General features: G+C 44.8%; 1 protein-coding gene across 1 annotated transcript; it reads right to left on the bottom strand.

Annotated features, from left to right (window-relative positions):
- Window positions 1–778: 778 nt before the first annotated feature.
- Window positions 779–16,343, bottom strand: CHRNA1 (cholinergic receptor nicotinic alpha 1 subunit). The gene is made up of 9 exons (XM_028749253.2): window positions 16,099–16,343; window positions 13,604–13,749; window positions 12,216–12,260; window positions 11,408–11,517; window positions 9,627–9,822; window positions 7,208–7,445; window positions 5,318–5,541; window positions 3,099–3,338; window positions 779–1,756 (listed from the first exon to the last, which is right to left on the bottom strand). The coding sequence occupies exons 1-9, from the start codon at window positions 16,139–16,141 to the stop codon at window positions 1,625–1,627; spliced, it is 1,374 nt and encodes a 457-aa protein (XP_028605086.1). The 5' UTR covers window positions 16,142–16,343; the 3' UTR covers window positions 779–1,624.
- Between the last annotated feature and the right edge of the window lie 1,510 nt (window positions 16,344–17,853).

Here is a 17,853-nt window from a genome sequence, read left to right as displayed (position 1 = left end):
ACATCTAAGTACTCCTTTGCTTGCCAGCTTTATCCCTGACTGTGAGAATAATGCTAAGAGGATCAAGCGACTTGTGAGTATTGCTGGCAACTGAAAAAATAAATCCCAAAGCAGAACTGAGATTGGGGTGGTGGTTCTTAAAAAAGAAAGAAAGAAAAGAAAATGAAGTATATCACAGAAGCACATTTAATAAAAAGTAAGTGCTGGGACGTGGGTGGCGCTGTGGGTAAAACCTCAGTGCCTAGGACTTGCCGATTGTATGGTCGGCGGTTCGAATCCCCGCAGCGGGGTGAGCTCCCGTCTTACGGTCCCAGCTCCTGCCCACCTAGCAGTTTGAAAGCACCCCTACGTGCAAGTAGATAAATAGGTACCGCTTTATAGCGGGAAGGTAAACAGCGTTTCCGTGTGCTGCGCTGGTGCCGGCTCGCCAGAGCAGCTTCGTCACGCTGGCCACGTGACCCGGAAGTGTCTCCGGACAGCGCTGGCCCCTGGCCTCTTAAGTGAGATGGGCGCACAACCCTAGAGTCGGACACGACTGGCCCGTACGGGCAGGGGTACCTTTACCTTTACCTTTAAGTGCTCAGAAGGGGCTTCTGAATATTTCTGACTAAACATGGTTTTGATAGGCCTGCAAGCAAGAACCACAGCTGAGGAAAGAGAGTAGAAAACAGCTTGGTAGATGTCAGTCAGTGACTATTTTCTTTTCTTCTGCACGGGCCACTTTCAGCAGTGTGTGGGAGATTCAGATCACAGATGTGCTCAGCCAAGGTTCTCTGACGGAGTCATTTGGAACATTTCTATTTATTCAAAAAAGCAGTAAGGAATGGGAAGTGAGAAAATTGTGGGTTGATGACTTGATGAAGACATGACTGCCAATGGGTTGAAGACATGGCTAGGGATGGTGTTCAGTTTTTGCATCCTAGATTGCCAGTGATTAGGGACGACCAATAGGCAATGAGATGAACCATTGGTGTACAGCACCAAAGCTGTTTTTCTTAAATACCCAGAACAGACCGATGTCCTAGGCTCATTGACCTGGTGATTTGAACAATAAAGAAGTTCTGACCCAGTGCTTTAGCAAGTTGGTTAGGTGCGATGATAGCCATGCCGGTTGACATTAAAGACGCCAGTCAATCAAAAACTTTTAGCAGAATCACACTTTCTGGAGCCTGAAATTGCCAGTTCGAAAGAGGTTATCCCTCCATTTAGCCCCCTTTAGGCCAGTGGCGTAGCGTGGGTTGTCAGCACCCGGGGCAAGGCAAGTAATTTGCGCCCCCTAACCCGTGGATTTGCGCCCCCTAACCTGTGGATTTGCCCTAACCCCAGATGTTGCGCCCGGTGCGGCCGGCCCCCCCTGCACCCCCCACGCTAAGCCACTGCTTTAGGCAGAGACAGATTAACAACACATTAAAGATATAGGCTTGGATCTTAAGATAAGCAAAGTTAAGGAAGTTTCTGGAAGGAAAGCTTACTGGCTGCAGCTCCCAACCTTCAAGCTTCTTTGAAAGGTTTGCTTTGCTGAGGGGATGGAGGAGAGGGAGATGGAAGACTTTCCTTCCATGAACTTTCTTAAGTGAGCACATATTCAGATCTAAATCAAGCTATCCCACTTGGTTTTCGCTTTTCAGCCTTGCTGCTGTAACTCGATGAGGCGACCGGCAAAGACAGCCAGTGTTCCAATGATGCAAACTAACATGAAGATGCCAAGCAGAAGGTGATCCACTACCATGGCAACAAACTTCCATTCTTCGGCAGCCTGAGGATGGGGAAAATAAAAAAAAGACAAGAAGCAGTTAGAATGATCTTGGGCCTAGTCATTGTTTGCACTAGGGAGTTGGCACTTTCGAGCATTTATGCTTCTCTGTCTTGGAGGAAAAAATATGCTATTCTGTATGTTCTCCATCGCAGGAACAAACTTCAGCATGTAATGCATTCTAGTCAAAAACATGTCCTTGCGTCATTGTGAGAATGACCTGAAACAGAGGAGTTTGACTATCAAAAAATATGTGTGTGATTTGGTGCCATTTTAGCGCACATTACAGAGTATATGCCGCCCCCTGGCCGGAGCTTGATGTACCGTGAATTATTTCAATGAGTCATTTTGTTAGGCCTTGGGTCACAAGAGGGAGCCAAATACCATAAAGCAGCGTTTGTCCAAATTAAGGCTGAGTGGAAAAGGAGAAGAAACAACAAAAGAGACTCGTGGCAGCTTAGTTTGAGACAAACTGGCTTGTGGTGGCATCTGCTTTCATGCCACGGGATTGATTCCTTCTTCCTTTTCGAACAACAGATTAATACAGCTCCTGTTAGGGAGCCAGATATGCGAGAAAGGTTTCCGCCATCAAGGAACAGCATTTTGGTTCCATATCAGAAGCAGGTGTGTGTTATCATGGAGGCGATTCTGAGCCCAAGGACTCTGAAGCAGAAGGACAAGGTTTCCTCAGAGACTCCTCTATAGCAGGCCTGAGCCTTGACTTGCGCCAGGCCTCACCTTGCCAGAGATCAGTGCTTGCCTCACAACAATAGCCAGGAGATTAATAATGGTATCCCTTAAACCAGGACTAGGAAAACTGTGGACTTGCCAGATGTTGTTGAACTCCACTTCCCAGCCACTCTGGCCAGCTCTCTCCACCTCAGCATCAAACCGTTGCTTGCCTGAATACAGTCTAGATTTCAATAGCACAGGTTCACTCATTTAAAACAGATTAAATGGTAAATCTGGACTATTTTAAAAGGATGCCCTCACAAACCCAAAGTTGCAGGAAGCGTGCACTGATTTAGGATTTCATCTTTAATCTTGAAACCACTCTTGCTTGTCCACATGCTCTTTCTTCCCCTCTGCACTTAGAAAGCACTTAGGTTTTAGAAAAAAACCCTCACATGCTGTTGATAACTCTTGGTTATCATTCTTTAACAGGTGTGTTAGAGACATTACAGCAGAAATGGGGAAGCTGTGGCCGGCCAGATGGTGTTGGACTACGACTCCCATCATCCCTGATCATTGGCCAAGCTGGCAGGGGCTGATGGGAGTTGAAGTCTTACAACATCTAGAAAGCCAAAGCTTCCCATCTCCTAAAACAGAAGGAAAAGGTCCTTACATTGTTGGATTCCTGGTCTGACTTCATTGTTTCAGCAATGTATTTGATGCCCTCAATAGCACTTTTCACATCTGGGTTTTTGGTGAGCGACGACTGGAAATTGACAGCAGCCGGACTTTGCTTCCCGGAGATTTCAGAAATATCAATGTCTTCAGTAAAAATCCTTTTCTCCTGCTTGTTTCTGGAAGGCCGTTTCATGGTTGAGAAGAACATGACGTTCGGAATCGTCTCGATAAAAATCTGAAAGAAGTTAATATTTGTTTTACAGTCAGTGTCTTTTTTTTTTTTTAATAATAAAAAAATCAGAATGAAAACAAGGGGCAAATATGTTCTCCATCTTGGCCTCAGAATAAAAAGGTTTCCTTTCTGAGATTTGGGCTTTCTTCTGCTTGTGATGCCTGAGGCCCCAGGAAGCTGTCTGAATTTTTCAGGTGAACAGATCTTTAAGACTCATTTAAGTGAAACCACATACAGATGGATACTAACCCCAAGTAATGCACCGTTATCAAATCAGCATGTGAAACTGAAACTCTGCTGACTTGATCAGTTTAGGATCCAGATGTTATTTTTATTATTATCTTATCCGTATTGGGTGGGCCTCCACTGGCCCCAAAAGGGCCTTCCTTCTTCACTCCTTCCCCTAGCCCTGCCGAGGCCTCCAAAAAAAAGCACAGGCTGTTGTTGGATGCTGTTGTTGGAGTCAGTAGAAACTATTCACAACCAAATTGCCTTCGACTCACACTAGTGTGATCACCTCCCCTTTATTCGTTTGTGAGCAGTGATGCTACCAGGACAGGACTATGGGGCAGAAGTCACCCATTCAGCACAACAGAGGTATAGCTTAGTTGGTTAGAGCACGGTGCTGATAACAAGAAGGTTGCAGGTTTGATCCCTGTAATGGACAATTGCATATTCCTGCATCACAGGGGGTTGGAATAGATGATCCTCAGGGTCCCTTCCAACTCTATAAAAACAAGCAGGCCCCAAAATTCACCTAGCCAGGCTTATTACATTTTTAAGTATGTCAAATAATACACATTCCCCCTCTAAAGACCCTGTAAGGCCATTAAGTCCAGACTAGGCTAAATTTCTGTCCATGGAGTTTTCTTGGCAGGGATACTGGAATGGCTTGCCAGTTCCTGCTCCAGGTGGATCACATTTAGTCAAAACTCTCCACTATGACCTGTCTGTCTTGGGTGGCCCTGCAGGGCATAGCTCATAGCTTCTAAAAGACGCCTGCTTATTGGGAGGAAAGCGATGACAAACCTAGATAGTAGCTTAAAAAGCAGATACATCACCTTGCCGACAAAGGTCCACATAGTTAAAGCTATGGTTTTCCCATCTTGAAAACTGAAATTAAACTGGTACCTTGGAGACATAAGACAGGGCCATGGGTGAATTAGGATTTCAACCCAGATCCAACACTTTGTTGGGGACGCGGGTGGCGATGTGGGTTAAACCACAGAGCCTAGGACTTGCCAATCAGAAGGTCGGCGGTTTGAATCCCCACGACGGAGTGAGCTCCCGTTTTTCGGTCCCTGCTCCTGCCAACCTAGCAGTTCGAAAGCACGTCGAAGTGCAAGTAGATAAATAGGTACCGCTCCAGCAGGAAGGTAAACGCTGTTTCCATGCGCTGCTCTGGTTCGCCAAAAGCTGCTTAGTCAGTGCTGGCCACATGACCCGGAAGCTGTACGCCGGCTCCCTCGGCCAATAAAGCGAGATGAGCGCCACAACCCCAGAGTCAGTCACGCCTGGACCTAATGGTCAGGGGTCCCTTTACCTTTTACCAACACTTAGTCAATCTTTATCCTATAAAGCAGGGATGGCCCTTCAGATGTTGCTGGAGTACAACTCCCATCATCCATGACGGGCCATGCTGGCTAGGGGCTGATGGGAGTTGGAGGCTGGAGGGCCTCAGGTTCTCCCCATTTTTGCTATAATAAATGCCACCAGGTCCGAGGCAGCAAGCCCAGCCCAGCCTTTTCTCTTAACCCTGTGTTCTGTTCTGAGCTTCGCAACTGTTCCAGGGGACATGTTTCTGACTATAGCTTAGGGTTGCTGTACGTCCGGAATTTTCAGGACATAGGCAGTATTCAGTCCCCGTAAGCAGCGTCTAGGCGAAAATCGCTGAAATGTCCAGGGAAAACCCATAGATATGGCAGCCCATGTCCACATTTTCACTTTTTGAAATACGGCAACCCCACTATAGCTCATCTCACCTTCCTCACCCACTGTGGCATCGTGTGAGTACTTGGAGATCGGTGGTGGGTATTGATCACAATGACAGTGATGATGATGGAAGCTATGACGAAGACCATGGTGAACAGCATGTATTTGCCAATCAAGGGCACTGCGCTAGAAGTGGAAGGAATCAGCTCCACAATGACCAGAAGAAACACCGTCAAAGAGAGCAGGACAGAAATGCTCAGAGTCATCTTCTCCCCTGTGACAAAGAGTAAACAAAGAACGTGATTTTTTTAAATAACATTTTCTTTAAAAAAATCTTAAACATATTAAACACTCAAACTCGTTTTTTAGTATTATTTTGAATTATTCTATTTATAATTTTCAATTTTATACATTTCAGTAATTTTATAATCATTTTAACTTTTCAAAACTTGACTCCTTCCCCCCTCTTTCTGCAGTTCCTTAAATTTATTTTTTTAATATTTTCAGCATATCCAAATGTAACTTAATTTGCTCATTTATTCATCTACTGTACCTTAAATATATGCTCTTAAAAAAACTGGCAGGTTATTACAATAATCCTGCGTATGTCCTTATCTGTTTATACTCAAACTCATTTATAAGAAAATACAAAAACACAACTGGATAGGAAAAAGAAAAAGAGAAAAGAATAGCGAAAGAATAACGAAAAAAGACCCTTTATCACATTTATGTCGTGAATATCATATCGTTTACCCACACACAGCAAGGCAGATTCCCCCAGCTCTCATCTGGGTGCTTACTTACCCAGGCAGAGGGCCTTCTCGGTAGTGGCGCCCGCCCTGTGGAACGCCCTCCCATCAGGTGTCAAGGAGATAAACAACTACAGTGGTACCTCTGGTTACGAACTTAATTCGTTCCGGAGGTCCATTCTCATCCTGAAACTGATCTTAACCTGAGGTGCCATTAGCGAAAGTCCGCCTCTTGCTGTGCTTCCACTCACATCCTGAGGCAAAGTTCGCATCCAGGAGCAACTACCATATTTTTTGCTTTATAAGACTCACTTTTTCCCTCCTAAAAAGTAAGGGGAGATGTATGTGCGTTTTATGGAGCGAATGCAGCCTGCGCAGCTATCCCAGAAGCCAGAACATCAAGAGGGATTGCTGCTTTCTGGCTTCTGAGATTCAGAATATTCCTCCTCCAAAAACTAGGTGCGTCTTGTGGTCTGGTGCATCTTATAGAGCGAAAAATACGGTACTTCCAGGTTGGCACAGCTCATAACCCAACCATAAACGTTCGTATCCAGAGGTACCACTGCATCTGACTTTTAGAAGACATCTGAAGGCAGCCCTGTTTAGAGAAGTTTTCAATGTTTGATGTTTTATTGTGTTTTTAATATTTTGTTGGGAGCTGCCCAGAGTGGCTGGGGAAACCCAGTCAGATGATCAGGGTATAAAATAATAATAATAATAATAATAATAATAATAATAATAATAATAATAATAATTGTTGTTGTTGTTGTTGTTGTTGTTGTTGTTTTATTATTATTATTAAATTATTTTTCTCCTAGTCTCCCACCCTGAGAGATCCTTCCTACCTTGCCTTTTTTTGCAGGGACCTCCCATCAAAACAGATGAATAATCAAGGTAGGCCTGAAAACGGCAGGTTGTTCTCCCTGCCTGCTAGTCGCAGTACAGTGGTACCTCGGGTTAAGAACTTACCGGTAATTCGTTCTGGAGGTCCGTTCTTAACCTGAAACCGTTCTTAACCTGAGGTACCACTTTAGCTAATGGGGCCTCCCGCTGCCACCGCGCAATTTTTGTTCTCATCCTGAAGCAAAGTTCTTAACCCGAGGTACTATTTCTGGGTTAGCGGAGTCTGTAACCTGAAGCGTATGTAACCTGAAGCGTCTGTAACCCAAGGTACCACTATATTCCACATACCTGAATCTGTAGGCAGGTAAAACACTAATCCGGTTAGGAAAGAGAAGAGGAGGCAAGGGATGATGACATTGACGATGAAGTAGAGAGGCAACCGCTGCAACACAAAGTGATAGGTGATGTCCAGGTAAGGTGTGTCAGGGCAGCAGGCGTAGGTAACCCAGTGCTTCCAGCCTCGGTAATCTTTCATGATCCATTCTCCGCTGGGCATGAAGTTACTCAGATCTGGGCGGTCACTTTCCTGAAAGGAGGACGAACGCCATTAACATATAACTAAGGCCCGATGCTCCTTTACATTCAGGAAACATTCGGTTCCATTTAAATACTGTAAAATCAATATCTCCTTTTGTTGTCAGAATAAAATAAACACTTAGCCTGTTTTTCTGAGGGGGCAAGAAGTTACAGGGACCCAGGGTTTACCAAGGTTTGGTTTCGTTTGCGAGGGTAATGGCATCTTTGTAATATAGTTATTTATTTGCAAATGTATAGGCTGAGCGTAGGTGGGTCAAAAGTTCACTGCTCCCACATCCAACCTCCAGAAAGACAGTCCCTTAAAAGGTTTTCAGAGCCCAAACCCTGCTCTTTGTGCTTTGGTCTAAAATGGCACGTCATACAACCGAAGCACATTGCTTCCCACAGAATCTTGGGGGCCATAGTGTACTCCTCATGGCGCTATAGCTCCCAGCACCCTTAAGAAACTACAACCCCCAAGCTTCTCTGCGGAAGCCATGCGCTTTGAACACATGGTGTATATAGCAGCTGGGAAAGAGGAAGATCTGCCCTTCCCAAAATCTTTCCGTTATTTCCTACTCATTAAGAAAACTTAAGAAAAATGGAGAGACAGTTAGTTCCCATGGAAACACATCTCCAGGCTATTCACACTCTTTTCCCACATCTGTGGGCCAGCCAGGTATTTCCTCAGAGCAACCCACATGGTAGCCCCGCTGACAGAAACTGCATACGAAGCTGATAACAATATGTAATTTCCCCCTATGCACAGTGTTTAAAAGAACACTTGAAAAATAAAGAGCCATGCAGCTTATATAACTATATGCTTCAAAAAAAAAAAAAAATTCCCCTACCTAAATAAACTCCACACACCAAACAATATATCATGCAAATATATGAAGGGGTGTGTGTGTGTGTGTGTGTGTGTGTGTGTAGGGGGGTGCTACCTCTCCCCCCCCCCAGCAAAAAAGAAAAGAAGAAGAAGAAAGTAAATAAATATTTAAAAAGTTAGAACTTTTCACAAGTAGCAAAGATGAATAAAAGCAGCTTGGCACAGATATCCAATGAGGTTTCCAAAAAGCTGTGCGTCTCATTCCATGAGTCTAACAAGGTCTTAGGATTCTTGAATTGCTGCCCCCATCCCTCAATACAACAAGACAGCTGGAAGTGCAACAGCAGGGAACAGTCAGTTTGCAACCTAATGCCACGAACTGGCAGGACAACAGGGAGGAGGAAAAGGAGGATCAGGATGGCAGTGAAGGGTGTAGCCGGGACTGGGACACACCGGGGCAAGTTGGGGTGGGGAAGAAGAGGTTGGCGTAGGAAGGACTCATAGGATGAAGGAAGATCAGGGTGAAGGAACCAGAGCAGCAGGACCCATCACCAGAGCCAGAGGGGCATAGGGAGCAGTGGTGCTCCAGGAGGCTGAGGCAGACAAAGGCCCACAGCCCAGCCCCCTAGCTGGCCAGGTGGGGCTTGCTAGCTCTGGGAGGAGGAGTGTGATTCCTCCCTTGGAGCAGGTGAGAGTCATCTGCCTCATCAGGCCCAGGTGCTGCAATCAGCCTGCAAAGTCCAACAGGGAAGCAGAGCTGAGGGCTGTGTCTCCTCAACTGCCCATGTTGATGGGCCTCAGTCTGGATGCTCTGGGATCTCTGAGGGAATTTGGACATGTGGATTGTCCCTTGACCAGAGACTTGCTGCCAGGTAAGCCACGGGTTTGGGGCACCGAAAGGTTAATTCTGTTAGTATTGAAGTCAGCTAGCTAAGAGAGGTATGGGGTGGAGGTGTTTGCTTAGCAACCAGGGAGAGTGGCATGATGGTTTGCTGAGGTAACACATGTGGAGTTCTGAGGGAGTGCTCTCTGTACGCTTGGTTGGGCATCTCCTTGCCATATACAAGGCAGACAAAAACTCCCTGTCCTTTTCTCCTCAGATTATGTGCTGCTTTTGTTCAGTGTTATCAGGATTTATTTTCTCTCTGGGCTCTGTCTGCATTATTTAAGCGGCTTTGCCAATGAAGACAAACGACTTTTGACACCGAGGGAAGCTTCAAAAGCCCTTCAAGCACAGGACTGTCCTCCAAAGTAGGAACACATAGGAACTCTTTTCCAGCACAAGGGCCCCAGTCCTCAATACCAAAACACAAAGGGCCTTTGGACCCTGGTGCTTGTCTCATATGCCCAGATGTTACCTACCGGAAAGATGGCGACCATTGTGCCATCGTATGTCCATGTGCCCAACTTCATACTACAGTTCTGCTCATCAAATGGAAAGTGGGTGACTATAATTTCACAGTAGCTTTTGAAAATGGCTGGAGGAGTCCAAGTAATGTGACCTGTATAGTCTAAGAGTACTTTGGTATCCTGGACGATAGCAAAATCTCCATCTGCACTGTAAAAGGAGAGAGATGAACACCAGTGCTGTGAATCCTATTCATTTTCACTGGCAAATGAGACACAGCAGCTACCAACAACTTTGGGAAGGCTGAGGGTTAATTTAACAGTGGAGTTCTATACAGTGGTACCTCAGGTTACATACGCTTCAGGTTACATACGCTTCAGGTTACACACTCTGCTAACCCAGAAATAGTGCTTCAGGCTAAGAACTTTGCTTCAGGTTGAGAACAGAAATCGTGCGGCGGCAGCAGCAGCAGGAGGCCCCATTAGCTAAAGTGGTGCTTCAGGTTAAGAACAGTTTCAGGTTAAGTATGGACCTCCGGAATGAATTAAGTACTTAACCCGAGGTACCACTGTACAGATATAATATGCAGTTTCCAGTGTTGAACGTGGGCTAACCCGGTCACACCAACCAAATGCAAAACGACTACTCCATATTGTGTTTCTTTGTTTGATCTGAAATACAGCAAATGTCTTGCATCTGCTTGAAGACATGTTAGGGGGGGGGGGACAGAAGTCGGAGACAGGAACTTCCTGTCTGCCCTTTCCAGTTCTTTGGCAATTTTTTTTCATAGCACATAGGGTTTATATTTCACTTTTTCTTCCCAAATGAAGCCCAAAGTTGCAACAGCCGACACAAGAGCATCTCAAACCCCACCAGCAAAACAAAACTATCAGAATATTCAGTACAACAAAGCAAGTCAAATTGACACTCATGTCAAAACAATAAACCCATTCATCTGATAAAAATTTATTCAACTCCAATTGTCCACCATTTGGCCTTGATGCGCCCATCTGATGTGCCCATACTAAGCTTAATTTGTACAGTAATGGGTGCTGCATCTCAGGGAGATGATCTTGGCCGCTGATGAGTAAACCTGAATATTCTTCTACCTCTGTGACCCAAATTTCTTCATCCTCACATGCAGTTGGAACCTAAGTCATCCCTCAAATGTGTCTGGATGACAGCTTCTGCACCTCCTGACCATTGAATATGCTGGCTGGGACTGATGGTGCCTTGAATCTGAAAACCTCTGGAAAGTCACAAGTTCCTTAGCTTTGCCCTAGTGTTCCTCTTGCAGACCCTTATCTGCCAGCCTGTAAGTGCCCATGGCAGCCATGGGTAGCATCAGGAATTATGCAAAACAAAGCAGTTCTTAAAGGTAAAGGGACCCCTGACCATTAGGTCCAGTCGTGACTGACTCTGGGGTTGCGGCGCTCATCTCGCTTTATTGGCCAGCATGTGGCCAGCATGACTAAGCCGCTTCTGGCGAACCAGAGCAGTGCACGGAAACGCCATTTACCTTCCTGCTGGAGCGGTACCTATTTATCTACTTGCACTTTGACATGCTTTTGAACTGCTAGGTTGGCAGGAGCAGGGACCGAGCAACAGGAGCTCACCCCGTCACAGTGATTGGCAAGCTCTAGGCTCTGTGGTTTAGACCAATTGGCTAAAGTTAGTTGGAGCTACTGGGGAGAAATGCTCTCATTGCAATTACATAGTCACATACAGCACTTGGACTCATTTGCAGCCTTGCTATGTGACTGCTGAACAATTAACATGAAAGAACCTTACTTACTTGTTGTACAAAACCAAGTCTGGACGCCAGAGTTCGCTTGAGGCGATGCGAATTTGTTTCACACCACCATAATCTTCTGGCTTCCATTTCAGGTTTACATCTTTCCATTGCTAGAAAATGAATTTAAGAGAGTTTAAAAACAAACAAACACCCCAACAACTCTTTCCTCTAGTGTTATTTTGCCCTGTGTTCAAAGTAACTGGAATAATTGCTTGAAACTAATATGGCCATTTCCTTTTTGAGAATGAATACCTATATGTACCCGTTATCAGCAATTCTCTGCCCACATTCACCATACATTTAAGGTGCTATGATACCACTTTAACTAGTCGTGTCTTCTCTCAAAGAATTTTGGGAGCTGTTGTTTGTTAAGGGTGCTGAGAGTTTTTAAAAGATGCCTAACCCCCGAGCTAGAATTTCCAGAGTGCTGTAACAATCAATCCTTCTTCACAGGGAACTCTGGGAACTGCAGGGAGTTCTGTGAGGGAAATGTGTGTGTCTCTTAACAACACTCTCAGCACTCCTGAACTACAGCTCCCAGAATTCTTTGGGGGAAGTCATGACTGGTTAATGTGGCGTCACCTTAAATGCATGGTGTGAAAGTGGTGGCCTCTATAGTTAAAATCAGTGCAGTTCTGAAAGGTTAAGTCTGCCATCTTGATTCAAAATGGCATCTAATTTCATCCCAAAATAGATGAAAACCTGTCCCCATCGTGCAAGATTGGCAAGACGTCCAAATGCATAGTGAACAAACAGACAAGCTTGTTAAATGGGCAGTAGATTAATGAAAAGGGTGACAAAGAATTACCTGTTTTAGACGCACGTTGGTTGCTACAATCTGATTCACTTCATCCTTAAGAGAGCAAAACACTAAGATTAAGGGGAGAGATCTTAGCAGGCAAAATGTACAGTAAGACTTACTGGTAAATAGCTATCTGCTACTATTCCTGACTTTTCCACCCTATTCCTTTCTTCCCACTATCAAAATGTAGATTGTAAATGCCTGCTTTGTTTTAGTCTGCATACATGTCGTACTCTTAAAGCATGCAACTGTCCCTGAAAAAACCCAGGAGCTGTTTGTAAAGGGTGCTTGGAACTGTAGCTCTATGATGGGAAAACTACAGTTCCCAGAATTATTTACGGGAAGCCATGTGCTTTAAATGTGCTTTCATTGTACACTGATGACACTGTATAAGGGCACTTTATTGTGGACTCAGTGCTGCAGAAACACCCTACAGGAATGTTAAATTTGTTTTTTTTTAATTTGCATGTTATTTATTTGTTAACATTCTTCTATTACATCAGTAAATGTTGCCATATTACATTACAGGACTTACTATAATATAATTTCCAGCATGTATACAAAAATTATATACAAATTTTATATACCTAGAACAAAAAAAAGAAAGAACAAGGAGAAAAAACAAAAACAATTTCCCCCCAAAATCATATACATACCAACGCACTAGACTTCCTGTCTTTTCCGTTGTATATTCCTTTTTTACAAATGAATGTACTCTTATTATTGTATATTTCTTTACATATTCTCTAATACATTCCTATGTCAATATGTGCTCTTAGTCTTATTTCTCAACTTGGTCTCACTCCAACGTCAAACAAATGCTAGCGTAGATAGCGAACCTTTACTGTATTTTTGAACATATGTTTTATAACTATCCCACTTTTCCACAAATTTTTGTTTTGAATTGCCTCTCAGGGTATTTGTTAACTGCACCGTTTCAGCAAATTCTTGTAGCTTGTGGGGGGGGGGTTATATTTTGATGAGGACAATGTTGAGTAGACATCATGGAAAGCTTTCAATGGTTAGCCAAGTTGTCTGTTGGTTAGACCTGCACACGTTTCCACTTGATAACTTTGGGACAACTTTGTTGGACAAAATCCCAAGTTACTTGAACTTAATTCTCATTGAAATCAATGGAACAGGCTAGGTATTATTTAAGTCACATTGATATCAAAGGGGACTAAGTTCAACTGATTTAGCCCAGATCCAACCCTACATAAAAACACACATACACACAATCTGCTGCCTAGTTAAAGGGGTGCACCATTTTAGTTGGTTAAACTGTTTATAACCGACTAATCAATTAAACATTACACCCTTAAAATAATTAAAACTGCTGCTTATTACTACTACAACTAACAATAATAATGGAATAATTGAAATTTGTACTATACCACATTGATCAACTGGATAAGTTGTAGTCCAACGGTAACGTTAACACTTTCATAGTGGTTGCTTACTGGACGAATAACTTTGTTATAATGCTCGAATAAATCGGCAACCAGACGAGTTTCATGATCAGAACCCAGGACCAGAACAACTGCAGGACAATATAGAGCAAGACTTGTTAATTTGGTGTTGCAAAATTACTATTATTTCATCCTATTCCTGTAAAAGAGTCTGGAGTTTGGACAGAAAAGCATTCATGGGTCCAGAAAGTCTGATAAAAGTTGGGCAAATCTTCTGGCAAAGCCTGGGTTTACCTTCTTTTGTGACTGAAATTGCTAGCTAAATGACTAATAGATGCATTGTGAATAGCTAGGAAAAAGCTGGAAACTTCTGTACTGTTGTGTGCTAAATGGGAACATACCTTTTGCCATAAAGCACACCTGCATTCTGAGATAGTTTTGAAGTAGGGAGACTGAGAAAACTGCAGAAGGAGGGGTGAGCTGAATTTTGAGGCTTTCTATCTGGGGATGTAGAGATGCCACTCTCTGGAGAAATAGATGTTCAGTGTTAGAGTTTTTAAGCTTCCTCCTCCACCTATGCCCAATTCACATCTTATCTGACTATATAATAAAATTGTAAGGTGTCGTCGCTCTGTTTTTATTGTCTGTTTTCCAAGGTTCCAAAGGCAGGTTGCTCTGTGAAAACAGTGTGCTAATGGGAGGGCGGTGCAGAAGTGAGCAAGGGCAGGTTAATACAACAGGTGTAGTCCTCTGGTGGCAGGCCAGAGGGAAAGAGAAGGAATTGGGGAGGGGCAAGGGAAGCTGGGGGTAAAGGGGGCATTTGAAGAAATAAGAGGGAAGGAGGTGTGCGTGACAGTTTTAGGCTGCTAGTGATATTGGAGGGAGAAAGTTGAAGAGGAGGAGAAATTGAAGAGGGGACAGGTGGTGTGGCTGGAGTTAAAGAGGCCATTTGCAGTGGTGTGGAGGAGCAAGAGGATACATTGGGAGGAAAGAAGGGGAATAATGGTCAGAGGAAGGCTCTGTCTGTGGTAATTGGTTTAAGAAGGCTTAAAGAAGTAAATCCAACTTCTTAAACCACGGTTTTGCTTTTTTTTGGTTTGCTTTACAAATGTTGTGGAAAGTCGATGATTAGAAGGAGATAGTACTATCAGTGGCGTAGCGTGGGGGGTGCAGGGGGGGCCGGCCGCACCGGGCGCAACATCTGGGGGGGGGGCTCGCCGCCTCCGGAGTCGCCGAAGAGCCTCTGGCGCAGGCTGTAGCAGAGCCCCATGTGTCGCGGAACCGACGAGCTGGCAGCGGCTCTCAGCGCTCGCTGCGGTCCCCGCGCGTCAGGGCCGCGGAGGGCGCGCCAGGCAGCCCCTCCTCACAGCCCCGCCACCGCTGCTGCTGCAGCTGCTGGGCCATGTTGCATTTTCCTCGCCTCTCTGCCCTCCTCCTCCTCCGGGCAAGCGGCGTCATTTGGGCGGCAGCGCCAGCGGCAACTCGCCTCAGATCACCTGACACGGACCCACCGCCGCCGTGGCTACCTTACCGTAAATACCCCAGCCCAGGCAGCAGCAAGAAGAAGCTGGCAGCGACGGCAGGTTAGGGGTTAGGGGGCGCAAATTACTTGCCTTGCCCCGGGTGCTGACAACCCACGCTACGCTGCTGAGTACTATGGTCGTACAAAGACACAGCCCAATCTTATGCATGTTTACTCCATGACAAATCCCATCAAATTTAGTGAGGATTACTCACAGTTAAGTGTGCATTGGGCAGAAGCTGCAGTTTACCACAAGACCTTTGGTGGAACGTCTACATCTTTTTTTGAATGAACTAGAATCCCGAGGAGTTTCACCATTCATAAGTTGTTGGTGCTATTTAAAAAGGGACATGGAGGATCCTATTTATGACTGCAAATGCTGCTCTTAAAGAATGCGGATGTCTGTATCTCAGAAAACAAACCATCTCCTATTTCTTCTGCAGACCGGAAAGGTCTAACATTTCAGAGGGTACGTTTAAGACCCATTAACAGTCTTTTGGCAACACATGGAGCTGCCAATCAGTTCTGCTTCCATATCAAACTTCTGTACAAATAGAGGAAAAACATTCACCATATTATATTATACTTTAAGCTTTACCGTATTTATTTCATGTCCCCACATATATTTTAAAAACATCATATTTATTCTTCTTTTTGTTATTTATTATTTAGTGTTTTGTTTTTTCCCACTGAAGCTTATTGTTAGTTTTACCCCTCATATTTCATTCTTTTCTGGTTGCCGTTTGGGGTTGGGGAAAAGATCTCCAACATATATATAAAACTGCGTTCAGCTAAAGCTCATCATAAAGCTATAGGAATAATCTTATCTTTGTAAACACATGCTCTCTCCATCTATAACACACACACACACACACACACACACACACACACACACACACACTCATTGCAACGAGGCAGAAGCCACACCAAAATTATACTGCTGGTTGAAATGATTTACCTGGTCCAAGGAGCAGGAAGATTGGTAGACCACAGACATCCATCCCTTTTCCTCTTGTATATAAACACTGGGACTTCCAGAGAGTTCAAGATCTGTTACTGAGCAAAGCTTCGCCGCTTCCAACTAGGGCGTTTAGGAAATGTGACCACGGAGTTATTGTTTCCCGACACCTGCTTATGGGGATGGCAGCTGGAAGCCAGCAGAACTCTTTGGAAATGGGAACAGGGTCTATTTTTGCCGAGCGCAAGTCCCCATGGCTCACAGTCAGGATTCTTTTTGTCTAAGTTACACATTCCATTGTCATGTGTGTGTGTATAGCAACTAGCAACCCAGGTTGAAGACCATTTGTTCCAATCCATGGAAGAAAATGAGGCACATTCTAAAGAAACTAGACTTTGTGTCAGATTGAGACCCTGAGGCCAGCTTACACCTATTATATTTCCATAGGTTTGGAGCTAGTACATTTTCTCCCCCAGTCAATACAACATTCATCATCAGAAGCAGAACAATCACCGGCCTTTTGGGCTAAGTTCAAGGGTAGAAGCAGAGCAATCAGTTTCTTTCTCTGCAATTTTCTCCAACCCTGCTGCTAAGGTGGAGTTGGCCAAATGGGTTGCTTTTGAGAGCTTCTGTTACATAAGCTTTCTAGCAGTGATTAGTTCCCTCCTCAAACAACAACAGGAAAGTTGTGATAGCACAAACACTCAGTGCACTAAAGGCTTTTTCTTCTTACAGTTATATCTAGGGGTTTTGCTCTTTTGCTTTCAAAAAGACATTCCGAGTGTTTTTCACCACCATGTGTAAGCTAGCTCAGGAATTAAGCTGTTTAGGAGATTGTTTTCTTCACTGTGTTCTTCCCAGCTTAATGAACCAAAAAGGCCTAATTTATTTCCCTCCATCATAGACACGGACAGATATGACTACTCAAGGTCCATATGGTTTAGCATCTTTGACTAGTGGCAACTCAAACAGGTATCCTCTGGAAGCTCACAAACAAGTACTACTCTTTGTTGTTGTTTAGTCATTTAGTCGTGTCCGACTCTTCGTGACCCCATGGACCAGAGCATGCCAGGCACTCCTGTCTTCCACTGCCTCCTTGCAATTTGGTCAAACTCATGCTGGGAGCTCCGAGAACACTATCCAACCATCTCGTCCTCTGTCGTCCCCTTCTCCTTGTGCCCTCCATCTTTCCCAACATCAGGGTCTTTTCCAGGGAGTCTTCTCTTCTCATGAGGTGGCCAAAGTATTGGAGCCTCAGCTTCAGGATGTGTCCTTCCATTGAGCACTCAGGGCTGATTTCCTTAAGAATGGATGCTGTCAGAGCTGCCTCAGGTCCCAGCTCACAGAGGACCAACGCCAGTCCGTTGTTATATAAAATAGTCTTTATTGAAGTTCAGTTTCTCTTTTACAGCCACGGCGCGCAGCTCTACGTCTTAAACCCTAGACCGCCGAAGCTCCGTCTGAGTCTCCTCCCCCCAGACACCAGTTTAAGACCCTAGCCTTGCTCCACCTCTTCCTCTGCTCCCTCCTCCTCTGGGTCCGCTTGTCCGCCGAGGTCCTGCCCTTCCTAGACTCTTCTGACGCTGAGTCCCCTGAGTCTTCCCCCTCCCTCCGGTGAGCTTTAGGACCTGGTTCCCAATCCGGGCTTTCTGCTGTCCCGCGCGCCTGTACATTTGAACTTGGTGCGCGCGCCCAGCCTGCCACCTTCCTTCTGACCGTTATACTGCTCCTGTCGCTGCTTCCCTCTTCGGGGAT

This window comes from Podarcis muralis, chromosome 1 (assembly GCF_964188315.1).
Source record: "Podarcis muralis chromosome 1, rPodMur119.hap1.1, whole genome shotgun sequence".
Taxonomy (NCBI): Eukaryota; Metazoa; Chordata; class Lepidosauria; order Squamata; family Lacertidae; genus Podarcis; species Podarcis muralis.
The sequence above is the reverse complement of the archived record's forward strand: the minus strand, read 5'-3'. Positions and strand labels throughout refer to the sequence as shown.